The 21163-nt window shown below is 38.7% G+C and overlaps 1 protein-coding gene across 7 annotated transcripts in view; it reads right to left on the bottom strand.

Moving 5' to 3' along the window:
• ERBIN (erbb2 interacting protein) overlaps nt 1-21163 on the bottom strand; it is a 170254-nt gene that overhangs the window by 87820 nt on the left and 61271 nt on the right. For all 7 annotated transcript variants that reach the window (XM_064272670.1, XM_064272665.1, XM_064272682.1 and 4 more), the window contains one exon: nt 10475-10592. In XM_064272670.1, coding sequence (XP_064128740.1) covers nt 10475-10592 — 118 coding nt within the window. The remainder of the gene's footprint in view (nt 1-10474; nt 10593-21163) is intronic.

Below are 21163 nucleotides of genomic sequence, written 5' to 3'. Positions count from 1 at the left end.
CTTGGATTCCTTCCTTCCTACCATCATTTCTTGATCATATACTGCCACCTGAAATGGCTGAATGTTGACCAATTCTTTTTGGTACACTGACACTGCGTATTTCTTCCATCTTCTTTTGATGCTTGCTGCATTGTTTAATATTTTCCCCGAAGAATCCTCCAATTTTGCAACTTGAGGCTTGAATTTTTCTTTCAGTAATTTCAGCTTGAGAAATGCCAAGCATGTTCTTCTCTTTTGGTTTTCTAACTCCAGGTCTTTGCACATTTCATTACAAAACTTTTTATCCTTGAGCGGCCCTTTGAAATTTTCTGTTTGCTCTTTTACTTCATCATTTCTTCCATTCACTTTATGTGCTTGATGTTCAAGAGCAAGTTTCAGGGTCTTCTGAAATCCATTTTGGTCTTTCTTTCTTTCCCGTCTTTTTAATGACTTATTGCTTTCTTCATGCATGATGTCCTTGATGTCACTCCACAACATGTCTGGTCTTTGGTCATTCATGTTCAGTGTATCAAGTCTATTATTGAGACGGTCTAAAATTCAAGTGGAACATACTCAAGGTCATACTTTGGCTCTCGTGAACTTGTTCTAATTTTCTTCAGCTTCAGCTTGAACTTGCATGTGAGCAATTGGTGGTATGTTCCACAGTCTGCCTCTGGCCTTGTTCTGACTGGTGATATGGAGCTTTTCCACCGCTCTCTTTCCACAGATGTAGTCGATTTGATTCCTGTCTATTACATCCAGTGAAGTCCATGTGTATGGTTGCAGTTTACAGTGTTGAAAAAAGGTACTTGCAATGAAGAAGTCATTGGTCTTGCAAAATTCTACCATGTAATCTCTAGCATCATGTCTATCACCACTGCCATACTTCAACTACTGATCCTTCTTCATCTCCAATTTTCACGTTCCAATCACCAGTAACTATCAATGCAACCTGACGCATGTTCAATCAATTTCATATCGCAGAAGCTGGTAAAAAATTTTCAATTTCTTCATTTTTGGCATTAGTGGTTGGTACGTAAATTTCAATAATAGTCTATTAACAGTTCTTCCCTGTAGACCTATGAATATTATGATATCACTGATATCTCTGTACTTCAGGATAGATCTTGAAATATTCTTTCTGACGATGAATGCAATGCCATTCCAATTCAATTTGTCATTCCTGGCATAGTAGAATAGAACAGATGATTGTCAGGTTCAAAATGGCCAATACTAGTCTGTTTCAGCTCACTAATGACTAGGATACCAATCTTTATGCATTCCATTTCATTTCTAATGACCTCCAATTTTCCTTGATTCATACTTTGTACATTCCATGTTTCCATTGTTAATAGATGTATGAACCTGTTTCTTCTCATTTTAAGTCGTGCCATATCAGCAAATGAAGATCCAAAAGGCTTTACTCTATCCATGTCATTAAGGTTAACTGTACTTTGAGAAGGCAGCTCTTCCCCAGTTGTATTTTCAGTTCCTTCCAACCTTAGGGGTTCATTTTCTGGCACTGCATCAGATAATGTTCCTTTGCTATTCATAATGTTTTCAAGGGCTAAGTTTTTCAGAAGTAGATCACCAGGTCCTTCTTCCTAGACTGCCTTAGTCTCGAAGCTCTGCTGAAACCTGTCCTCCATGGGCGGCTCTTCTGGTTTCAGAAACTTCCAAAATCACAGCCAACATGTAAGGCCCCACAGTACAACAAACTGACAGACAAGTAAATAATACTTTCATTTAATGTACTAACCTTTCTTTTAAGCAACTTAGTACCTAATCAAACATACAGCCAAAAAAACCTTCAAATTTCTCATAAGACACACCAACCCAATAGGCACATTGCATACTTCTGTTTTCAGTAAAGTAGATGTTGAATGACATGAATCTTAGGGTTAAAAATTACAGGATAATTAACATAATCTCAGACCTCTAAAAGTAAGATACCTTAATTACTGAAGTTACAATGATAAAAATTAGAATAGGAATTAGAGGTACGAGAATTTCTATAAACCAAGGTAACAGTTATAACAGTATCACAGTCTCCTGTCCTTCCTCGGTTGGCTGTGTTCACCATCAAAAAAGTGCAGTTTCATTTAAACAGAAAATCACTTTGAGATAAAAAGGAGAAAAAACTCAAGGAAATAACTAAAAGCAATGAAATGGTTCTACTATTTATAACATAGATGTGCACGAAAGATGAAAGGATATCTATCCAAGATGTTCATCGAACCTCATACAAGGTAGATCCCAAAAGAAAGTCACCAAGACATATTATCATCAAACTTGACAAAACCAAAGATAAAGAGAAAATTTTAAGAGCAGCCAGGGATAAGCAAAAAGTCATCTACAAAGGAGAATTAATAAGTTCAGACTACTTGGCAGAAACCATGCAGGCAAGAAGGCAATGGGATGACATAGACAGAGCACTGATAGAGAAAAACTGCCAGCCAAGAATCATATATCCAGCAAAACTGTATCTCAAATATGAAGGCAAAATTAAGTCACTTACAGATAAACACAAGCATAGGGAATCTGAAAAACCAAACCAAAACTACAAGAAATACTAAAGGGAATTCTCTGGTTAGAAAATCAATAAAATCAGGTATCAACACAACACTAGGACAAAGGACAGAGCATCCAGATATCAACTCAGACAGGGAAATCACAAAAATAAGATTTAAAAAAAAAAATCTCAAAACAGGATGCATAAAAACAAACTCAAAATGGATCAAAGACCTAAATATAAAATCTAAAACGATAAAGAGCATGGAAGAAAAAATAGGGACAATTCTAGAAGCCCTAATACATGGCATAAACAGTATACAAAACATTACTAACAATGTGGAAGAGAAACTAGATAATTGGGAGCTCCTAAAAACCAAACACCTATGCTCATCCAAAGACTTCACCAAAAGTTTAAAAATACTGTCTACAGACTAGGAAAAACTTTTTAGCTATGCCATTTCTGATCAGCACCTGGTCTCTAAAAATCTACATGATACTGCAAAAGCTCAACTACAGAAAGACAAATAACCCAATTAAAAAATGGGCAAAGGATATGAACAGGCACTTCACTAAAGAAGATATTCAGGCCGCTAACAAATACATGCGGAAATGCTCACAACTCTTACCCATTAGAGAAATGCAAATCAAAACTACAATGAGATTCTATCTCACTCCAATAAGGCTGGCATTAATCCAAAAAACACAAAATAATAAATGTTGGAGAGGTTGTGGAGAGACTGCAACACTTATACACTGCTGGTGGGAATGTAAAATGGTATAACCACTTTGGAAATCGATCTGGCGCTTCCTTAAAAGACTAGAAAATAGAATTACCATATGATCCAGCAATCCCAATCCCTGGAATATATCCTAGAGAAACAACAGCCTTTACACGAACAGATATATGCACACCCATGTTCACTGCAGCACTGTTTATAATAGCAAAAAGTTGTAAGCAACCAAGGTACCCATCGACAGATGAATGGATAAATAAATTATGGTATATTCATGCAATGGAATACTGTGCATCGATAAAGAACAACGATGAATCTGTGAAACATCCCATAACATGGAAAAATGGAAGACATTATGCTGAGTGAAATTAGTCAGCTGCAGAAGGACAGATATTGTATAAGACCACTATTATAAGAACTGGAGAAATAGTTTTAACAGAGAAGAAAATATTCTTTGATGGTTATGAGAGCAGGAACAGAGGGAGGGAGGGAGGGAGGGAGGGAGGGAGGGAGGGAGGGAGGGAGGGAGGGAGGGAGGGAGAGGAATTTTCACTAATTAGATAGTAAAAAAAAAAAAATTAGTAGATGAGTTTTATTTTAGGTGAAAGGAAAGACAACACACAATACAGGAGAGGTTAACACAACTGGACTAAACCAAAAGCGAAGAAGTTTCCTGAATAAACTGAACACTTTGAAGGCTGGCAAAGTAGGGGCGGGGGGTTGGGGACCATAGCTTCAGGGGACATCTAAGTCAGTTGGCATAATAAAATCTATTAAGAAAACATTCTGCATCCCACTTTGGAGAGTGGCGTCTGGGGTCTTAAACGCTAGCAAGTGGCCATCTAACATGCATCAATTGGTCTCAACCCACCTGGAACAAGGAAGAATGAAGAACACCAAAGCCACAAGGTAACTAGGAGCCTAAGAGACAGAAAGGACCTCATAAACCAGAAGCTACATCAGCCTGAGACCAGAAGAATTAGATGGTGCCCAGCTACAACCGATGACTGACCTGACAGGGAACACAACAGAGAACCCCTGAGTGAGCAGGACAGGAGTGGGATGCAGACCCCAAATTGTCATAAAATGACCAATGACCAGACTTAATGGTCAGACTGGGACTAGAAGGACCCCAGAGGTCATGGTCCCTGGACCTTCTGTTAGCCCAAGACAGGAACCATTCCCAGGGCCAACTCTTCAGACAGGGATTCGACTGGAATTTGGGGTGGAAAATATAACTGGTGAAGAACGGGCTTTTTGGATCAAGTAGACACATGAGACTGTGTTGGCATCTCCTGTCTGGAGGGGAGATGAGAGGGCAGGATTATGCTGTCTCATTAGGGGGAGAGCAATTAGGAGTGTATAGCAAGGTGCGTATAAATTTTTGTATGAGAGACTAACTTGATTTGTAAACTTTCACTTAAAGCACAGTAAAAATTAATTAAAAACAGAATAGATGTGGTACTTTTTATGTGAGCAGTCACAGAAAAAGGGAAGAATGGATACTTCAATTTAATTTTTAGTCAGTATAAATTATAATATTTTATTGGAAGCAATAGCTAATTGTCCTTTCGCTAAACAGAATACTTAAGTTCTTATCCTAAATCTTTTGATCATATGCAAAATCTCCAACTTCTCACAAACATTCAGAGCCTCAATCAATCAGTTAAAGCAAGTTTTCAATATAAACAACAAAGAACCACTGAAACTAGGAAAAGAAAGGAGAAACTCTAAAGTCCAATTAATTTTCAAAACAGGCTGACATAACTCAAAAACATGCAATTCTTTTAAAGAAATTGCATGAAAGTCTGAGATTATTAATTTAATGAAGCTCAAGGGCCAAAACACAGCTACTTACATAATTCAACCATTCTCATTTTAGTGTAATAGATCTGGGGTTAATACATAGATCATCAGGTAGAATATGTCTGTGTTCATTCATGAGCCAAATAGTATTTTCTTTAGTATTTTCATCCTATAAATACTGGTAGCAAAGTTTACTAGCCTTTTCCAGATGCGTTTGATTTTATCAATAATACTCAGATGACCTCCTGTCTTCTTTCTTTATAATCTTAACACATTCCATTTAAAATGGCCAAAGAGTAGAAAATATACCCCTTTTGGACACGAAGTCAGACTCTATGATTTCTAAGATCACAAGAGTTCTAAAATTCTAAAATGGTATGTAGTTGGCTGGAGCCTTGGAGGTGCAGTGCTTAAGAGCTCAGCTGCTAACCAGAAGGTTGGCAGTTCAAATCCACCAGCAGCTCCTTGGAAATCCTATAGGGCAGTTCTACTCTGTCCTACAAGTAGCTACGAGTCAGAATAAACTTGATGGCAACGGATCTGGATGCAGTTGACTAAGGTCCCTAGGTGGCACAAATGGTTTGCACTCAACTACTAAGCTAAAGCTTGGCAGTTTGGTTTGAACCTATGCAGTGGACCACTGAAAAGCTTTGCAGTCAGTTTCTGTTTGGATTACGGCCAAGAAAACCCTATAGAGCAGTTCTATTCTAAAACACATTGGATCACCATGAACTGGAATCGACAACAACTAACAACAGTGGAAGTGTCTAATAAAAATTTATTAAGAATTAATTAAGGCTGTACTGAAAGCCAGTAGAGCACTAACTACTAAGCACCTTAAACTAGGGTGAATATGAGTAAACCATGCATGCTTAACAAGGAAATGTTAATTTGATCATCTTCTATACCAACATACGAAGAACTACAATGTTAAGAAATTAACTTCATTTACTTCAGAATTTATTGAGCAATACTTGGCACGATAGTACGTACAAGGGATGAAAATACAAAAAAATGTGTTTGGAGAAGTTCATAACTGAGGATATCTATTTAACCTGAATACAATCGTGAGGAAAATTCAGACAAAATTAAATAAGAAAAAAAAAAACTGACCTGAACTCTTAAAAAATGTCAATGTCAAGAAAAACAAACAAAAATGGGGTCATTGTTCCTGATTTTAAAAGATAAAGAGACAGAACTGAATGTTACACGTGACCTTTGACTTGAAAGGGGGGGAAGAAGCAAAATAGCTAAAGCCAAACAAAAGACATTAGGCAACAGGGGAATGTTAAATTTCTTGAGAGTGATAATGACACTGGGGTTAGATGTAAGAAAAAATTGATATTAGGCAAGGCATACTGTAATATTTACGAGTGAAGTTCATGATGCCTGCACCTTAAATTTAAAAAGGCTTAGGAAACCTTATAAGCAACAACATATGTTTATCTTTTTCCTAACCAATTTAAATTCACATATACATATATATGAAAGAGAAAAATAAAGCACATGTGGTGAAATGCTAACAACTGGTGAATCTATGGGTGTTCTTTCAACTTTGGTGCAGATTTTTTATTTGGGTTTGAAATTTTTAAGTTGGAGAAAAAGCAGAATATCATTTTGAATTAGCTCAATGTAAATACAAATTAAATTATAATTTTTAATTTAAAATGCAAATTTTCCATATGTAATGAAGTTTTTAACTCTAAATTAAATGACTCAATAACAAAAGGTAAAAATACTTGTAGAAAATTTCCTGTCTACTGAGAATTACTTAAGCCTGCACCAAACGCCAGTAGGACACTACCAAAAAAAAACAACCAAACCCGCTGCCATCTAGTCAATTCCGACTCATAGTGACCCTACGGGACAGAGTAGAAATACCCTACAGAGTTTCCAAGGAGTGCCTGGTGGATTTGAACTGCTGACCTTTTGGTTAGCAGCCATAGCACTTAACCACTACGCCACCAGGATTTCCAATAGGGCACTAACAACTACTAAATTTCATCTTAAACTAGAATGAATACAGGTAAACTATAAATCCTTAAAGAAATGTTAATTTGATCATTTTCCTATAAAATATACTATTTTATTGTTTGATATTTGGATTTCCCACTAGCGAAATAACTAGGGTTTAGTGTAAGTGACCCATTCATTACCCATTGTCATCAAGTCAATTCTGACTCATAGTGACCCTATAGGACAGAGCAGAACTGCCCCACAGAGTTTCCAAGGAGCAGCTGGTGGATTCATACTGCTGACCTTTTGGTTAGCAGCTGAGCTCTTCACCACTGCTGTTTGATATATGAACTGTCCGCTACTAAAATAACCAGGGTTTAGTAAGTAAACGAATGCAGTATTTTGTTTTGGGGAGGTACAGAAAGATTGGAAGCTGCTGTTGTTAGGTGCTGTGGTCGCAATTCATGGCGACCCTATATACAACAGAACAAAACACTGTCTGGTCCTGCACCATCCTCACATTGTTGCTATGTTTGGGCCCACTGTTGCAGCCACTGTGTCAATCCATCTTGTTGAGGGTCTTCCTCTTTTTGGCTGACCTTCTAGTTTACCAAGCATGATGTCCTTCTCCAGGGACTGGTCCCTGTGATAACATTTCTAAAGTAAGCGAGACGAAATCTCACCATCCTTGCTTCTAAGGATACCTGCTTGTCTTAGTCATCTAGTGCTGCTGTAACAGAAATACCACAAATGTATGGCTTTAACAAAGAGAAATTTATTTCTTCACTGTAAAGTAGGCTAAAAGTCCAAACTCAGGGCGTCAGCTCCAGGGGAAGGCATTTTCTCTCTGTTGGCCTTCTCGTCAATCTTCCCCCAGACTGGAAGCTTCTCTGCATAGAGACCCCGAGTCCAAAGAACATGCTCTGCTCCTGGTACTGCTTTCTTGGTAGTATGAGGTCCCCAACTCTCTGCTTGCTTCCCTTTGTTTTTTATCTCTTGAGAGATAAAAGGTAGTGCAGACCACACCCCAGGGAAACTCCCTTTACATTGGATAAGGAATGTGACCTGGGTAAGGGTATTACAATCCCACCCTAATCCTGTTTTAACATAAAATTACAATCACAAGATGGAGGACAACCATACAATACTGGAAATCATGGCCCAGCCAAATTGATACACACATTTTTGTGGGGACATAATTCATTCCATGACACTGGTAAATTCACCTGCAAAGCAAGCTGTTAATTGTGAGAACAGGATGACTATTTTATCAGTCCTAAAATCATACCAAATCCATGAATTTACCAGAAGTGATATGACAGAACAATTACGGCTGGAAGCTCATGTCACTGGGGCAAAGAAAGACCGACTTTAGAACCAAGAGCTACAGAAAATAATTACTAAGTATATGTTGGTACCACTGCACGAACCCGTTCAGACTTGTTTATAAAGGTTTTCTCTAAATGTTATAAAGAATTACTTGAATGTTGTTGTTGTTAGACGCCATCGAGTCAGTTCCGACTCATACCTACCCTATGCAGAACAGAACAAAACACTACCTGGTTCTATGCCCTCCTTAAAATCGTTGTTGTTTTAGACCATTGTTGCAGCCACTGTGTCAATTCATCTCATTGAGGGTCTTTCTCTTTTCTGCTGACCCTGTACTTTGCCAAGCATGATGTCCTTCTCCAGAGACTGATCCCTCCTGACAACATGTCCAAAGTATGCAAGACGCAGTCTCGCCATCCTTGTTTCTAAGGAGCATTCTGGTTGTACTTCTTCCAAGACAGATTTGTTCGTTCTTCTGGCAGTCCACGGTATATTCAATATTCAGTATTCTTCACCAACACCACAATTCAAAGGCATCAACTCTTCTTTGGTCTTCCTTATTCACTGTCCAGCTTTCACATGCATATGATGTGCTTGAAAATACCATGGCTTGGGTCAGGTGCACCTTAGTCTTCAAGGTGACATCTTTGCTCTTCAGCACTTTGAAGAGGTCCTTTGCAGCAGATTTACCCAATGCGATGTGTCTTTTGATTTCTTGACTGCCGCTTCCATGGCTGTTCATCATGGATCCAAGTAAAATGAAATCCTTGACAACTTCCTCCTTTTCTCCGTTTATCACGATATTGCTCATTGGTCCAATTGTGAGGATTTTTGTTTTCTTTATGTTGAAGTCCAACCCATACTGAAGGCTGTGGTCTTTGATCTTCATGAGGACCAAAGACCACTTGAATGTGACTTAATATTTACTGTTTGTTGAAAGCAGATCTTTGGGCAAAGCATTTAAAAATTATTCTCATGATATTTTCTTTCTTTTTTTTGTAATTAAAAACACATGCTCACTCCAAAAATTTCAAATGCCTAGTTCCATCTGCTACCAAGGCAGGTGCTTAACATTCTGGAATGTATCTTATATACTTTTTTTCTATGCCTATCAAACTATAATACCACAAAGACAAGACTAAACACTCCACGTGGGCAGTGGTTATGTTCTTTTATACCTGACTATTACTTGTAACCCAGGCTCCTAATAGACTACTTAGTACAGACTGGACTCTCAATAAGTAATAGGCAGTCCCTGGGTTACAAACGTCTGACTTAGAGACAACTCGTACTTAAGAACGGACTGCCATAAAATGTATTATATTGAAAATTTGAGTTAAATACAATGGTTCATAATAATGAACTCATATTCTACTTTGTGGCACTCATGAAAATATCATGCAATTTAGAAGTGTTTATTAAGTATTTCATACGCATAGAAAGGTACAACATACACTACGTGTTAAGACCAACATTTGGCTGACGCTAAATAAGAAGAGTATGTACCCATTCCAAATTGCCTACAAAGTCAACTTAAAGACAGACTTAGGAACAGACCTCATTTGTAACCCAAGGACTACCTATATTTGTTAAATGATCTTATCATTTCTAATGTTCCACAATTTTTTTTTTTTTTTTTTTTACCTTTAACACTACATTTCATGTCAGTATTGATGGAGATACATGAATTCTTCTTACTAATCACATTAGAACATCAACAATGGAAAATGCAGTTGTTACTAATTTTTCATCATTACAAACAACAGGTCAGTAAACATGTATAAATATGTAACTTTATTTTGTACTTATTTATAACGTGTATGCACAGCATTTTACTACTATCCATTGCCATGGAGTCCATTCCAACTCATAATGACCTTATGGGACAGAGTAGAACTCCCCCACAGTGTTTCCAAGACGACCGCCTCATCCTTCTCCTGTGAAATGGCTGGTGGATTTGAACTGCCAACCCTCTGGTTAGCAGCCAAGCACTTAACCACCACACTACCGGTTCCTTTTTACTTTTTCTCAGATGAAGCTAATTTGATAATACATTTCAATCTGACATTTAATTTTATATTTTTATTTGTTAAAATAGGGTATAAACTTAATAATGTAACATGACCCGAAGTACAAAAAGTTAGAAAAAAACTTACCATTCTTGCTGACATCCAGTTCCCTGAGATTAATGAGATTTGCAATGGATGCTGGTAGCGTTGTTAAATCATTGTCTGGCAAACTCAGTTTGTGTAGAGACTGACAGTTAAAAAGTTGCTATTGAAAAAAGAGACAAATGGATTTTGATTATCTATTTAAGCTTCCTTGAAATCATTTCATTTCCTGACTCTTACAGAAACAAACAGTCTTATTAAAACTAAATGACTCATATACACACAAGTACCAGGGAAGTTCTCTTATTGCTCTGGTTATGCTAATAGAAACCTGAATACAACTGAAACACTAAGAATGGTCTACATCCTCAGAATTCTGTCCTGAGCAAAATACACTTAGAATAAATACATGGCTGTATTCTCTGTTGAGTAGTCAAAAAAATAAGTGGCTCTTAAATATGATAAACTTTGGAGCTTCTATTTCCTAAATATTGTACGGAACACATTCACACTAAAAAAAATTATTCCTTGCTTTTCTGAAATTCTAATTTAACTAAGTATCCTATATTTCTATTTGCTAAATCTGATGATCCAAATTACTTTTATTATTTTTTTAATGCTGGCCACACACACCGAATTGATTTTTGTGAGCTATCAATGGGTCTCCACATACACTTTGAAAGACACTGCTCTTTCAGTGGTCAAAGGTTCTAATAATTAGAATTAAAGTTACACTACATTTTCCATAAAACACAGAAAATTGGGAAGAGGGATAAACAGAGTGAGATTTAAGAAGGTAAGTACCACAAGAAAAATACTAGGGTTAATAAATACATTCAGTGAGGTAGGAGGATATAAGGTCAATACACAAAGATGTCCAGTTTCTATACATTAGCAATGAGCAATTTGAAGAAGAAGTTAAGGAAACAATTCCATTTACAATAGTACCTAGAAGAATAATATACCGAAGAATAAATTTAATCAAGGAAGTGAAAGACTTGTATACTGAAACCTATAACACTTCTGAAACAAATTAAAGACCTAAATATATAGAAAGATATACCATATTCATGGATCAGAAGACTTGATATTAAGATGTTAATTCTATCTAAAGCATCTGTAGATTCAATGCAGGAACCATCAAAACTCCAACAGCCTTCTTTGCAGAAATTCAAAAGCCTATCTTCAAATTTATAAGGAACAGCAAATACCAAACCAAACATGTTGCCTTCGAGTCAATTCCAGCTCATAGAGACCCTACAGGATAGAGTAGAACTGCCCCATAGAGTTTCCAAGGAGTGCCTGGTGGATTTGAACTGCTGACCTTTTGGCTAGCAGCTGTAGCTCTTAACCATTATGCCACCAGGGTTTTCACGGTACAGCAAGGGGCCCTGAATAGCCAAAGCAATCTTAAAATAGAAAAACAAAATAGGACGACTGACATTTCCTTATCTCAAAACATATTACATATTACAAAGCTATTAAAACAGTCTGATACTCATCTAACAACAGACATACAGACCAATGGAATAGAATTTAGAGTCCAGAGATAAACCTACACATCTATGGTCAACTGATTTTTGACAAGGATGCTAAGCCAATCCAATGGGGAGAAAGAATAATCTCAATAATAAATGGTATGGGACACCTGGATTTCCACAAACAGAAGAATGAACTTAAACTCATACCTCATACCATATATGAAAACTAACTCAAAATGAATCAAAGACCTAAATATAAGAGCTAAAGCCATAGTTTTCAAAAACAGAAGCACAGACAAAAGAAAAAAAAAGACAAATGGGACCTCACCAAAACTCAAAACTCTTCTTCATCAAAGGACTTAATCAACAAAGTGAAGAGAAAGCCTACAGAATGGGAGACAATTTTTGGAAACCATATATCAGATAAGGATTTAATATCAAGAATACATAAAAAAACTCTTACAACTTACAAAGAGACAACCCAATTTAAAAAAATGGGCAAAGGACTTAAATAGACATTTCACAATGGAAAACACGTGGCCTATAACCACATGAAAAGATGTTCAAAGTCATTAACAACTAGGAAAATGCAAAACAAAACTACACTAGATATCACACTTTACGCACTAAGATGGCTTTGATTAAAAACTGAAAATAACAGGTGTTGGCAAAGATGTGGAGAAATTGGAACTCTCATCCATTGCTGGTGGGATTGTAAAATGGTGAAGCTGCTGTGGAGAACATTTTGGCAGTTCCTCAAAAAGTGACAGAATTATCCCTTAATTCAGCAATTTCACTCCTAAGTATATACCCAAAAGAACTGAAAGCAGGAATGGAAACATACTTCTATACCAATGTTCGTTACAGCACAATTTACAATAGCTGAAAGGTGGAAACAGCCTAAAGTGTCCATCAACAGATGGAGAAATAAGACGTGGTGGTTCAGTGGTAGAATTCTCACCTTCCATGCAGGAGGATCCAGATTGGATTCCTGGTCAATACACCTCAAGCACAGCCACCACTCATGCATCTGCGGAGTCTTGTCTGTTGCTATGAGGCTAAACAGGTTTCAGCAGAGCTTTCAGACTAGAAAGAAAGGCCTAGCAATCTACTTCCATAAAGATTATAACCAAGAAAACCCTATGAAGCAGTTCTATTCTATAACACATGAGGTTACCATGAGTCAAGTCAACTCCATGGCAATGGATTTTTTTGCTTTATAAAGACCAAAGTTTATTAGTGATTACTAGGGACAAGCAGAAGGGAGGAAAAAAAGAAGTCCCATTGCTTAGGAGACACTGAGCTTCTGTTACGAGTGATGGAAAATTTTGAAAATAGATAATGATAATGGTTGAACATCATGATAAACGTTAATTAACGTCACCAATTCGTACATGTGAAGAAGGTTGAAATGGCAAGTGTTTTGTTGCACACAGACTTACCAGAATAAAAGAAAACAGTGCATATATATATAGAGAGAGAGGCAAAACAGCCACTGAAAAATCCTAGCAAAGAAATCAAGTGACTATAATAAAGAATATTTCCTGGCAATAAACCTTGTCCACCAACTTTATTTCTCTAGTTGTTGTTACTAGATTTCAGAAATGTATGACCTACTTATGCATGGGAGGACATAGACAGGAACTCAAGAACAAAGGGCCACAGAGGTGATTATTATAGCAGAGACAATCCCGCAACAATTGTACTAACAAACACTAATTTATGAATGGATACATAGGTAGACAGGTATGCCAAAAAGTGTGGGAGGGTGTAAGTGAACACACCCACCTGCAGATACAGGCTTGGTTGTGGATATTTCCACATACATAACCGTAGGGGTTGCTTATATATTAATACAGACAATAGAGCACACAACAGCCACAATCAAGGCAACTAATTAGATACGACCAAACATCTCGTGGGATGAAGTTCCTAGGCTAGAAGGTGAAAGAATATAGACTTAGAGGACAGCTATTTCAATTTGCACAAGATAGTTCATAAACACAAAGTTCAGTATCCTACTTTGGTGAGTAGTGCCTGGGGTCTTTAGAGCTTCCAGTGAGCATCTCAAGATACAACTATTGGTCTCTTCCCATTCAGAGCAAATGATAATGAAGAAAACCAAAGATTCAAGGGAGCAATTAGTCCAAAGGACTAATGGACCACATGAACCATAGCCTACATGACCCCAGACCAGAAAAACTAGATGGTGCCTGGCAACCACTACAGATCACTCTAAGTAGGATCACAACAGAGGGTCCTGGTCAGAGAAGAAGAAAAATTGTAGAGCAAAAAATATAATTCACAAAAAAGGCCAGACTTGATGGGCTGACACAGACTGGAGGAACCCCCGAGATTATGGCCCTAAGACACCTTTCTGAAGTGGAACTGAAGCCATTCCCGGAAGCTCCTTTCAGCCAGACCATAAACAGGTCCATAAAAAGCAATAACACCCGAGAGTAATGTGTTCCTTAGAACAATCAATTACGTGAGATCAAAATGGAAATACCTACCCAAAAGCAAAGATGAGAAAGCAGGAAGGGGCAGAAAATCAGGATGAAAGGAAATAGGTAACCTAGGACAGAAATGGAGAGGATGCTGACACATTGTGGGAAATGAAACCAATGTCATGGAACAGTTTTTGTACAAACGATTAAATGGGAAAACTAATCTGTTCTGTAAACTTTCACCTAATAAAAAATTAAAATTAAAAAAAAGTATGTCCTCCAAAAACTTTTCTACAAAAGCTGGCTGGGAGGTGGGGGCGGGGGTGGGGGGAATGAAGAATGAGCAAATAGAATCCTACCTCAAAAAACCCACATGTTTAACAACAAAATTACGATGTGAGGACTAAATAGACACTTTACCATCAATTACATAATTGTACATCAATAGAAAAGGGTATACGGTATATTATGGAAAGTAGCAACTTTTCAGAACCATGTCTATTTCATATATAGATGGCTACTTTTTATCATTAATGTACATACTGAAAAGAGGAAATCGAACTGGTATTACACGATGGAGGTAAAGAAGGCTGTGTCCAGAATGCAGGAGATCCCTTTAGAGCATCTCTTAACACTACAATGCTCTGTGATTAAAGTCAATGGAAAACTACAGCAACCCAATTCCAACATGACTACCTTCAGGAATGAAGGTTTGGGTCACACTACCAGGTAAAGAACCACGGCCAGGTGAGGTGCTTGCTGAGGGCAAAGCGAATACAGAATGAGTGGTGGAAGAAGGTAGTTCTAAATACCAGTTACACTTACGTGACCAATTGCAGAAACAAGGACTGTAATTGTATTTCTGCTTTGCATGTGTGCACCAAGTACTTTCATTTTTTTACTTATAAAAGATAAGATATAAATGGGGTTAGTGTGTTTTCGGTTGTACGCATGTAAGTTATATTATGTTAGGCACAAGTATGACTTCATAATTGCCTTTATTCAGAGATTATGTATGGTTTAAGGAGATGTGTACATATGCCAAGTTGACAAGGGGTGGACTGTGATGGTTAAGATTGTGTCAACTTGGCTGGGCCGTGATTCTCAGTGTTCATATGTGATCAACCCCATGCTGGGATCTGCTGTTAAGTAGCAAACCAGCTGAAAGGGAGTTTCTTTGGGGGTGTGGCCCATATCTGAATATGAGCAGACATTCTGGCTTTTTGCTCGCTTTGGAGCGCTCAACTGCCTGTTCATCTGACCTCCGGTTCTCGGGACTTCAGCTATCAGCTGATCTTGGGATCCATGGATCTTCACAGCCTGTGAGCAAAGCCCTGCTCTCCGACCTACCGATCTTGGGTTCACTAGCCCCTGCAGCTACGAGAATCAAGAGAAAGCCTTGCGGTCCTGCTTGCCAATCTTGGCATTCATCGCTATTCACAGCCTGTGAGCAAGGGCCCTGCTTTCCTGCCTGCCAATCTTGAGTTCACCAGCCCCTGCAGCTACATAAATTGGGAGAAGCCTCTATCCTAATCCAAGGACTTGGGATTTTTCAGCCTTTACAATCATGTGAGCCGTTTCTATGATATAAATCTCTCTCTATATATATTTATATGCTTTACCGGTTTTGCTTCTCTAGAGAACCAAGCCTAAGATAATGCGCCTGACCCAAGCTGTGGTATTTTCAATTGCCTCATATGTGTGTGAAAGTGGACAATGAATATGGAAGACCAAAGAAGAATTGATGGTTTGAATGATGGTGTTGGCAAAGAATACTGACTACCTCAGAGATTGCCAGAAGAACAAACAAATCTGTCTTCAAAGAAGTACCAGAATGTTCCTTAGAAGCAAAGATGGCAAGATGCTGTCTCATATACTTTGGACATGTTATCAGGAATGACCAGTCCCTCGAGGACATCATGCTTGTTAAAGTAGATGGTAAGCGAAACAGAGGAAGACCCTTAACAAGATGGACTGACACAGTGGCTGCAACAATGGGCGCAAGCATAACATATGATTGTGAGGATAGCACAGGACAGGGCAGTGTTTCATTCTGTTCTGCATACGGTCACTGTGAGTCAGAGCCAACTCAATGGTACCTAACAACAACAAGAACTAAGGGGGGAAAATAACTGTTAAATAAAAACAAGTAACACAAGGTTTTACTTAGTTTTTCATTCAAGATAATTCCTATCTTTTTTTAAAGAAAGCTCTAAATGGTAGCGTCTGGGGTCTTAAATGCTAACAAGCGGCCATCTAAGATGCATCAATTGGTCTCAACCCACCTGGATCAAAGGAGAATGAAGAACACCAAGGTCACAAGATAATTATGAGCTCAAGAGACAGAAACGGCCACATGAACTAGAGACTTACATCATCCTGAGACCAGAAGAACTAGACGGCGCCCAGCCACAGCCGATGACTGCCCTGACAGGGAGCACGACAGAGAACCCCTGAGGGAGCAGAAGAACAGTGGGATACAGACCCCAAATTCTCATAAAAAGACCATACTTAATGGTCTGACTAAGACTAGAAGAATCCCAGTAGTCATGGTCCCCAGAACTTCTGTTGGCCCAGGACAGGAACCATTCCTGAAAACAAGTCATCAGACATGGATTGGACTGGACAATGGGTTGGAGAGAGATGCTGATGAGAAGTGAGCTACTTGTATCAGGTGGACACTTGAGACTGTGTTGGCATTTCCTGTCTAGAGGGGAGATGGGAGGGTAGAGGGGGTTAGAAACTGGCAAAATGGTCACGAAAGGCGAGACTGGAAGGAGGGAGTGGGCTGACTCATTAGGGGGAGAGTAAATGGGAGTATGTAGTAAGTTGTATGTAAGTTTATATGTGAGAAACTGACTTGATTTGTAAACATTCACTTAAAGCACAATAAAAATTATTTTTAAAAAAAGCTCTACATGGTATACAGTACTACATAAAGATTAAAGGCAAAAATACAGTGATGAGGCAGTGTACTGCACCATTAAGACTGCCTAGGTTTGAATGCCAGTTCTGCCACTTAACAGCTGTGTGATCTTGGGCAAAGTATTTAACCTCTGTGTCCCACTCTTCTCATCTGAAAATGGAAATATATTAGCATGTACCTCATAGGGTTGTTTTGAGCAATAAGTGACATAATATAACTAAGATAATTAGAAAAGTGTTAGCTGTTATTATGGGGCATTCAGTGGTGAAGAAGTAGAATTCTCGCCTTCCATAAGGAAGACCTGGGTTTGATTATAAGCCAATGCACCTCATGTGCAGCCACCACCTATCTGTAACTGGAGACTTTCATGTTGCTATGATGTAACAAATGAACAAGTATGTCTTGGAAGAAGTACAGCCAGAATGCTCCTTAGAAGCAAGGATGGTGAGACTTCATCTCACATATTTTGGACCTGTTATCAAGAGGGACTAGGCCCTGGAGAACATCACGCTTGGTAGAGGGTCAGTAAAAAAGAGGAAGACCCTCGATGAGATGAACTGCCAACATGGCTGCAACAATGGGCTTAAGCCCATTGTGAGGGTGGTGCAGGACCAGGCAGCATTTCATTCTGTTGTATATTGAGTCTCTGTGAGTTGGAACCAACCTGACAGCACCTAATGACGACAACAAATGTTACAACAGTGGAGCTTCTAGACTAAGACTAGAAAGAAAAGTTTACCTATCTACATCTAAAAATAAGTCAACGAAAGCCTTATGGATCACAACAGACCAATCTGCAACCAGTCCTGGGGACAGTGAAGAACTTGGCAGCGCTTCATTCTGTTCTGCATGGGGTAACCATGAGTTATGGCAACTAAAAACAACTAGCTATTATTATAACTTACGAAAACTAGGGAAAAATAATTTCATTTTTTTGACTACTTAAGTCTAGTAGCTGCAGATAATGTAGTTTTCTTAATTTACCCAAGTTGCAATAACCCCCACGTGTCTGTCAGTTTGTTGTACTCTGGGGGCTTGTGTGTTGCTGTCATGCTGGAAGCTAAGCCACCGGTATTCAGATACCAGCAGGGTCACCCATGGAGGGCAGGTTTCAGCTGAGCTTCCAGACTAAGACAGACTAGGAAGAAGGACCCAGCAGTCTACGTCTGAAAATCATTAGCCAGTGAAAACCTTATGAATAGCAGCAGAACATCGTCTGATATAGTGCTGGAAGAAGAGCCCCCCAGGTTGGAAGACACTTAAAAGATGACTAAGGAAAAGCTGCCTCCTCAAAATAGAGTCGACCTTAATGACATGGATGGACTAAAGCTTTCGGGACCTTCATTTGCTAATGTGGCACGACTCAAAATGAGAAGAAACAGCTGCAAACATCCATTAATAATGAGAACCCGGAATGTACGAACTATGAATCTAGGAAAATTGGAAATCGTCAAAAATGAAATGGAACGCATAAACATTGATATTCTAGGCATTAGTGAGCTGAAATGGACTGGCATTGGCCGTTTTGAATCAGACAATCATACAGTCTACTATGCTGGGAACGACAACTCGAAGAGGAATGCTGTTGCATTCATCGTAAAAAAGAACATTTCAAGATCTATCCTGAAGTACAACGCTGTCAGTGATAGGATAATATCCATACACCTACAAGGAAGACCAGCTAATACAACTATTATTCAAATTTACACACCAACTACTAGGGCCACTAGAAGATTTTTATCAGCTGCTGCAGTCTGAAATTGATCGAGCATGCCATCAAGATGCATTGATAATTACTGGTGATTGGAATGCACAAGTTGCAAACAAAGAAGGATCAGTAGTTGGAAAATACGGCCTTGGTGACAGAAATAATGCAGGAGATCAAATGATAGAATTTTGCCAAGACCAACAACTTCTTCATTGCAAATACCTTCTTTCACCAACATAAACGGCGACTATACGCATGGACCTCGCCAGATGGAACACACAGAAATCAAATTCACTACATCTGTGGAAAGAGACGATGGAAAACCTCAACATCATCAGTCAGAACAAGGCCAGAGGCTGACTGTAGAAGAGACCATCAACTGCTCATATGCAAGTTCAAGTTGAAACTGAAGAAAATCAGAGCAAGTCCACAAGAGCCAAAATATAACTTTGAGTATATCCCATCTGAATTTATAGACCATATCAAGAACAGATTTGACGCATTGAACACTAGTGACCGAAGACCAGACGAGTTGTGGAATGACATCAAGGACATCATCCATGAAGAAAGCAAGAGGTCACTGAAAAGACAGGAAAGAAAGAAAAGACCAAGATGGATGTCAGAGGAGACTCTGAAACTTGCTCTTGAGCGTCAAGCAGCTAAAGCAAAAGGAAGAATTCATGAAGTAAAAGAACTGAACAGAAGATTTCAAAAGGCGGCTTGAGAAGACAAAGTAAAGTATTATAATGACACGTGCAAAGAGCTGGAGATGGAAAACCAAAAGGGAAGAACACACTTGGCGTTTCTCAAGCTGAAAGAACTGAAGAAAAACTTCAAGCCTTGAGTCGCAATAGTGAAGGTTTCCATGGGGAAAATACTAAACAACGCAGGAAGCATCAAAAGAAGGTGGAAGGAATACACAGAGTCATTATACCAAAAAGAATTAGGCGATATTCAACCATTTCAAGAGGTGGTATATGATCAGGAACCGATGGTACTGAAGGAAGAAGTCCAAGCTGCTCTGAAGGCACTGGCAAAAAACAAGGCTCCAGGAATTGATGGGATATCAGTTGAGATGTTTCAACAAACAGATGCAGTGCTGGAGATGCTCACTAGTCTATGCCAAGAAATACGGAAGACAGCTTCCTGGCCAACTGCATGGAAGAGATCCGTATTTATGCCTATTTCCAAGAAAGGTGATCCAACCGAATGTGGAAATTATAGAACAGTATCATTAATATCACACGCAAGCAAAATTTTGCTGACGATCATTCAAAAACAGCTGCAGCAGTATATTGACAGGGAACTGTGAGAAATTCAGGCCAGTTTCAGATGAGGACGTGGAACCAGGGATATCACTGCTGATGTCAGATGGATCCTGGCTAAAAGCAGAGAATACCAGAAGGATGTTTACCTGTGTTTTATTGACTATGCAGAAGCATTCGACTGTGTGGATGATAACAAAGTATGGATAACACTGCGAAGAATGGGAATTCCAGAACACTTAAATGTGCTCATGAGGAACCTTTACATAGATCAAGAAGCAGTTGTTCAGACAGAACAAGGGGATACTGATTGGTTTAAAGTCAAGAAAGGTGTGCGTCAGCGTTGTATTCTTACACCATACTTATTTAATCTGTATACTGAACAAATAATCCAAGAAGCTGGACTATATGAAGAAGAACGGGGCATTCAGGATTGGAGGAAGACTCATTAACAACCTGCATTATGCAGATGACACAACCTTGCTTGCTGAAAGTGAAGAGGACTTGAAGCACTTACTAATGAAGATCAAAGACCACAGCCTTCAGTATGGATTCCGCCTCAACATAAAGAAAACAAAAATCCTCACAACTGGACCAATGAGCAACATCATGATAAACGGAGAAAAGACTGAAGTTGTCAAGGATTTCATTTTACTTGGATCCACAATCAACACCCATGGACGCAGCAGTCAAGAAATCAAAAGACACACTGCATTGGGCAAATCTGCTGCAAAGGACCTCTTCAAAGTGTTGAAGAGCAAAGATGTCACCCTGAAGACTAAGATGCACCTGACCCAAGCCATGGTATTTTCAATCACATCATATGCATGTGAAAGCTAGACAAAGAATAAGGAAGACTGAAGAAGAGTTGATGCCTTTGAATTGTGGTGTTGGCAAAGAATATTGA

This window comes from Loxodonta africana, chromosome 2 (genome assembly GCF_030014295.1).
Source record: "Loxodonta africana isolate mLoxAfr1 chromosome 2, mLoxAfr1.hap2, whole genome shotgun sequence".
Lineage (NCBI taxonomy): Eukaryota > Metazoa > Chordata > Mammalia > Proboscidea > Elephantidae > Loxodonta > Loxodonta africana.
This window is presented reverse-complemented; position numbering and strand designations above follow the sequence as displayed.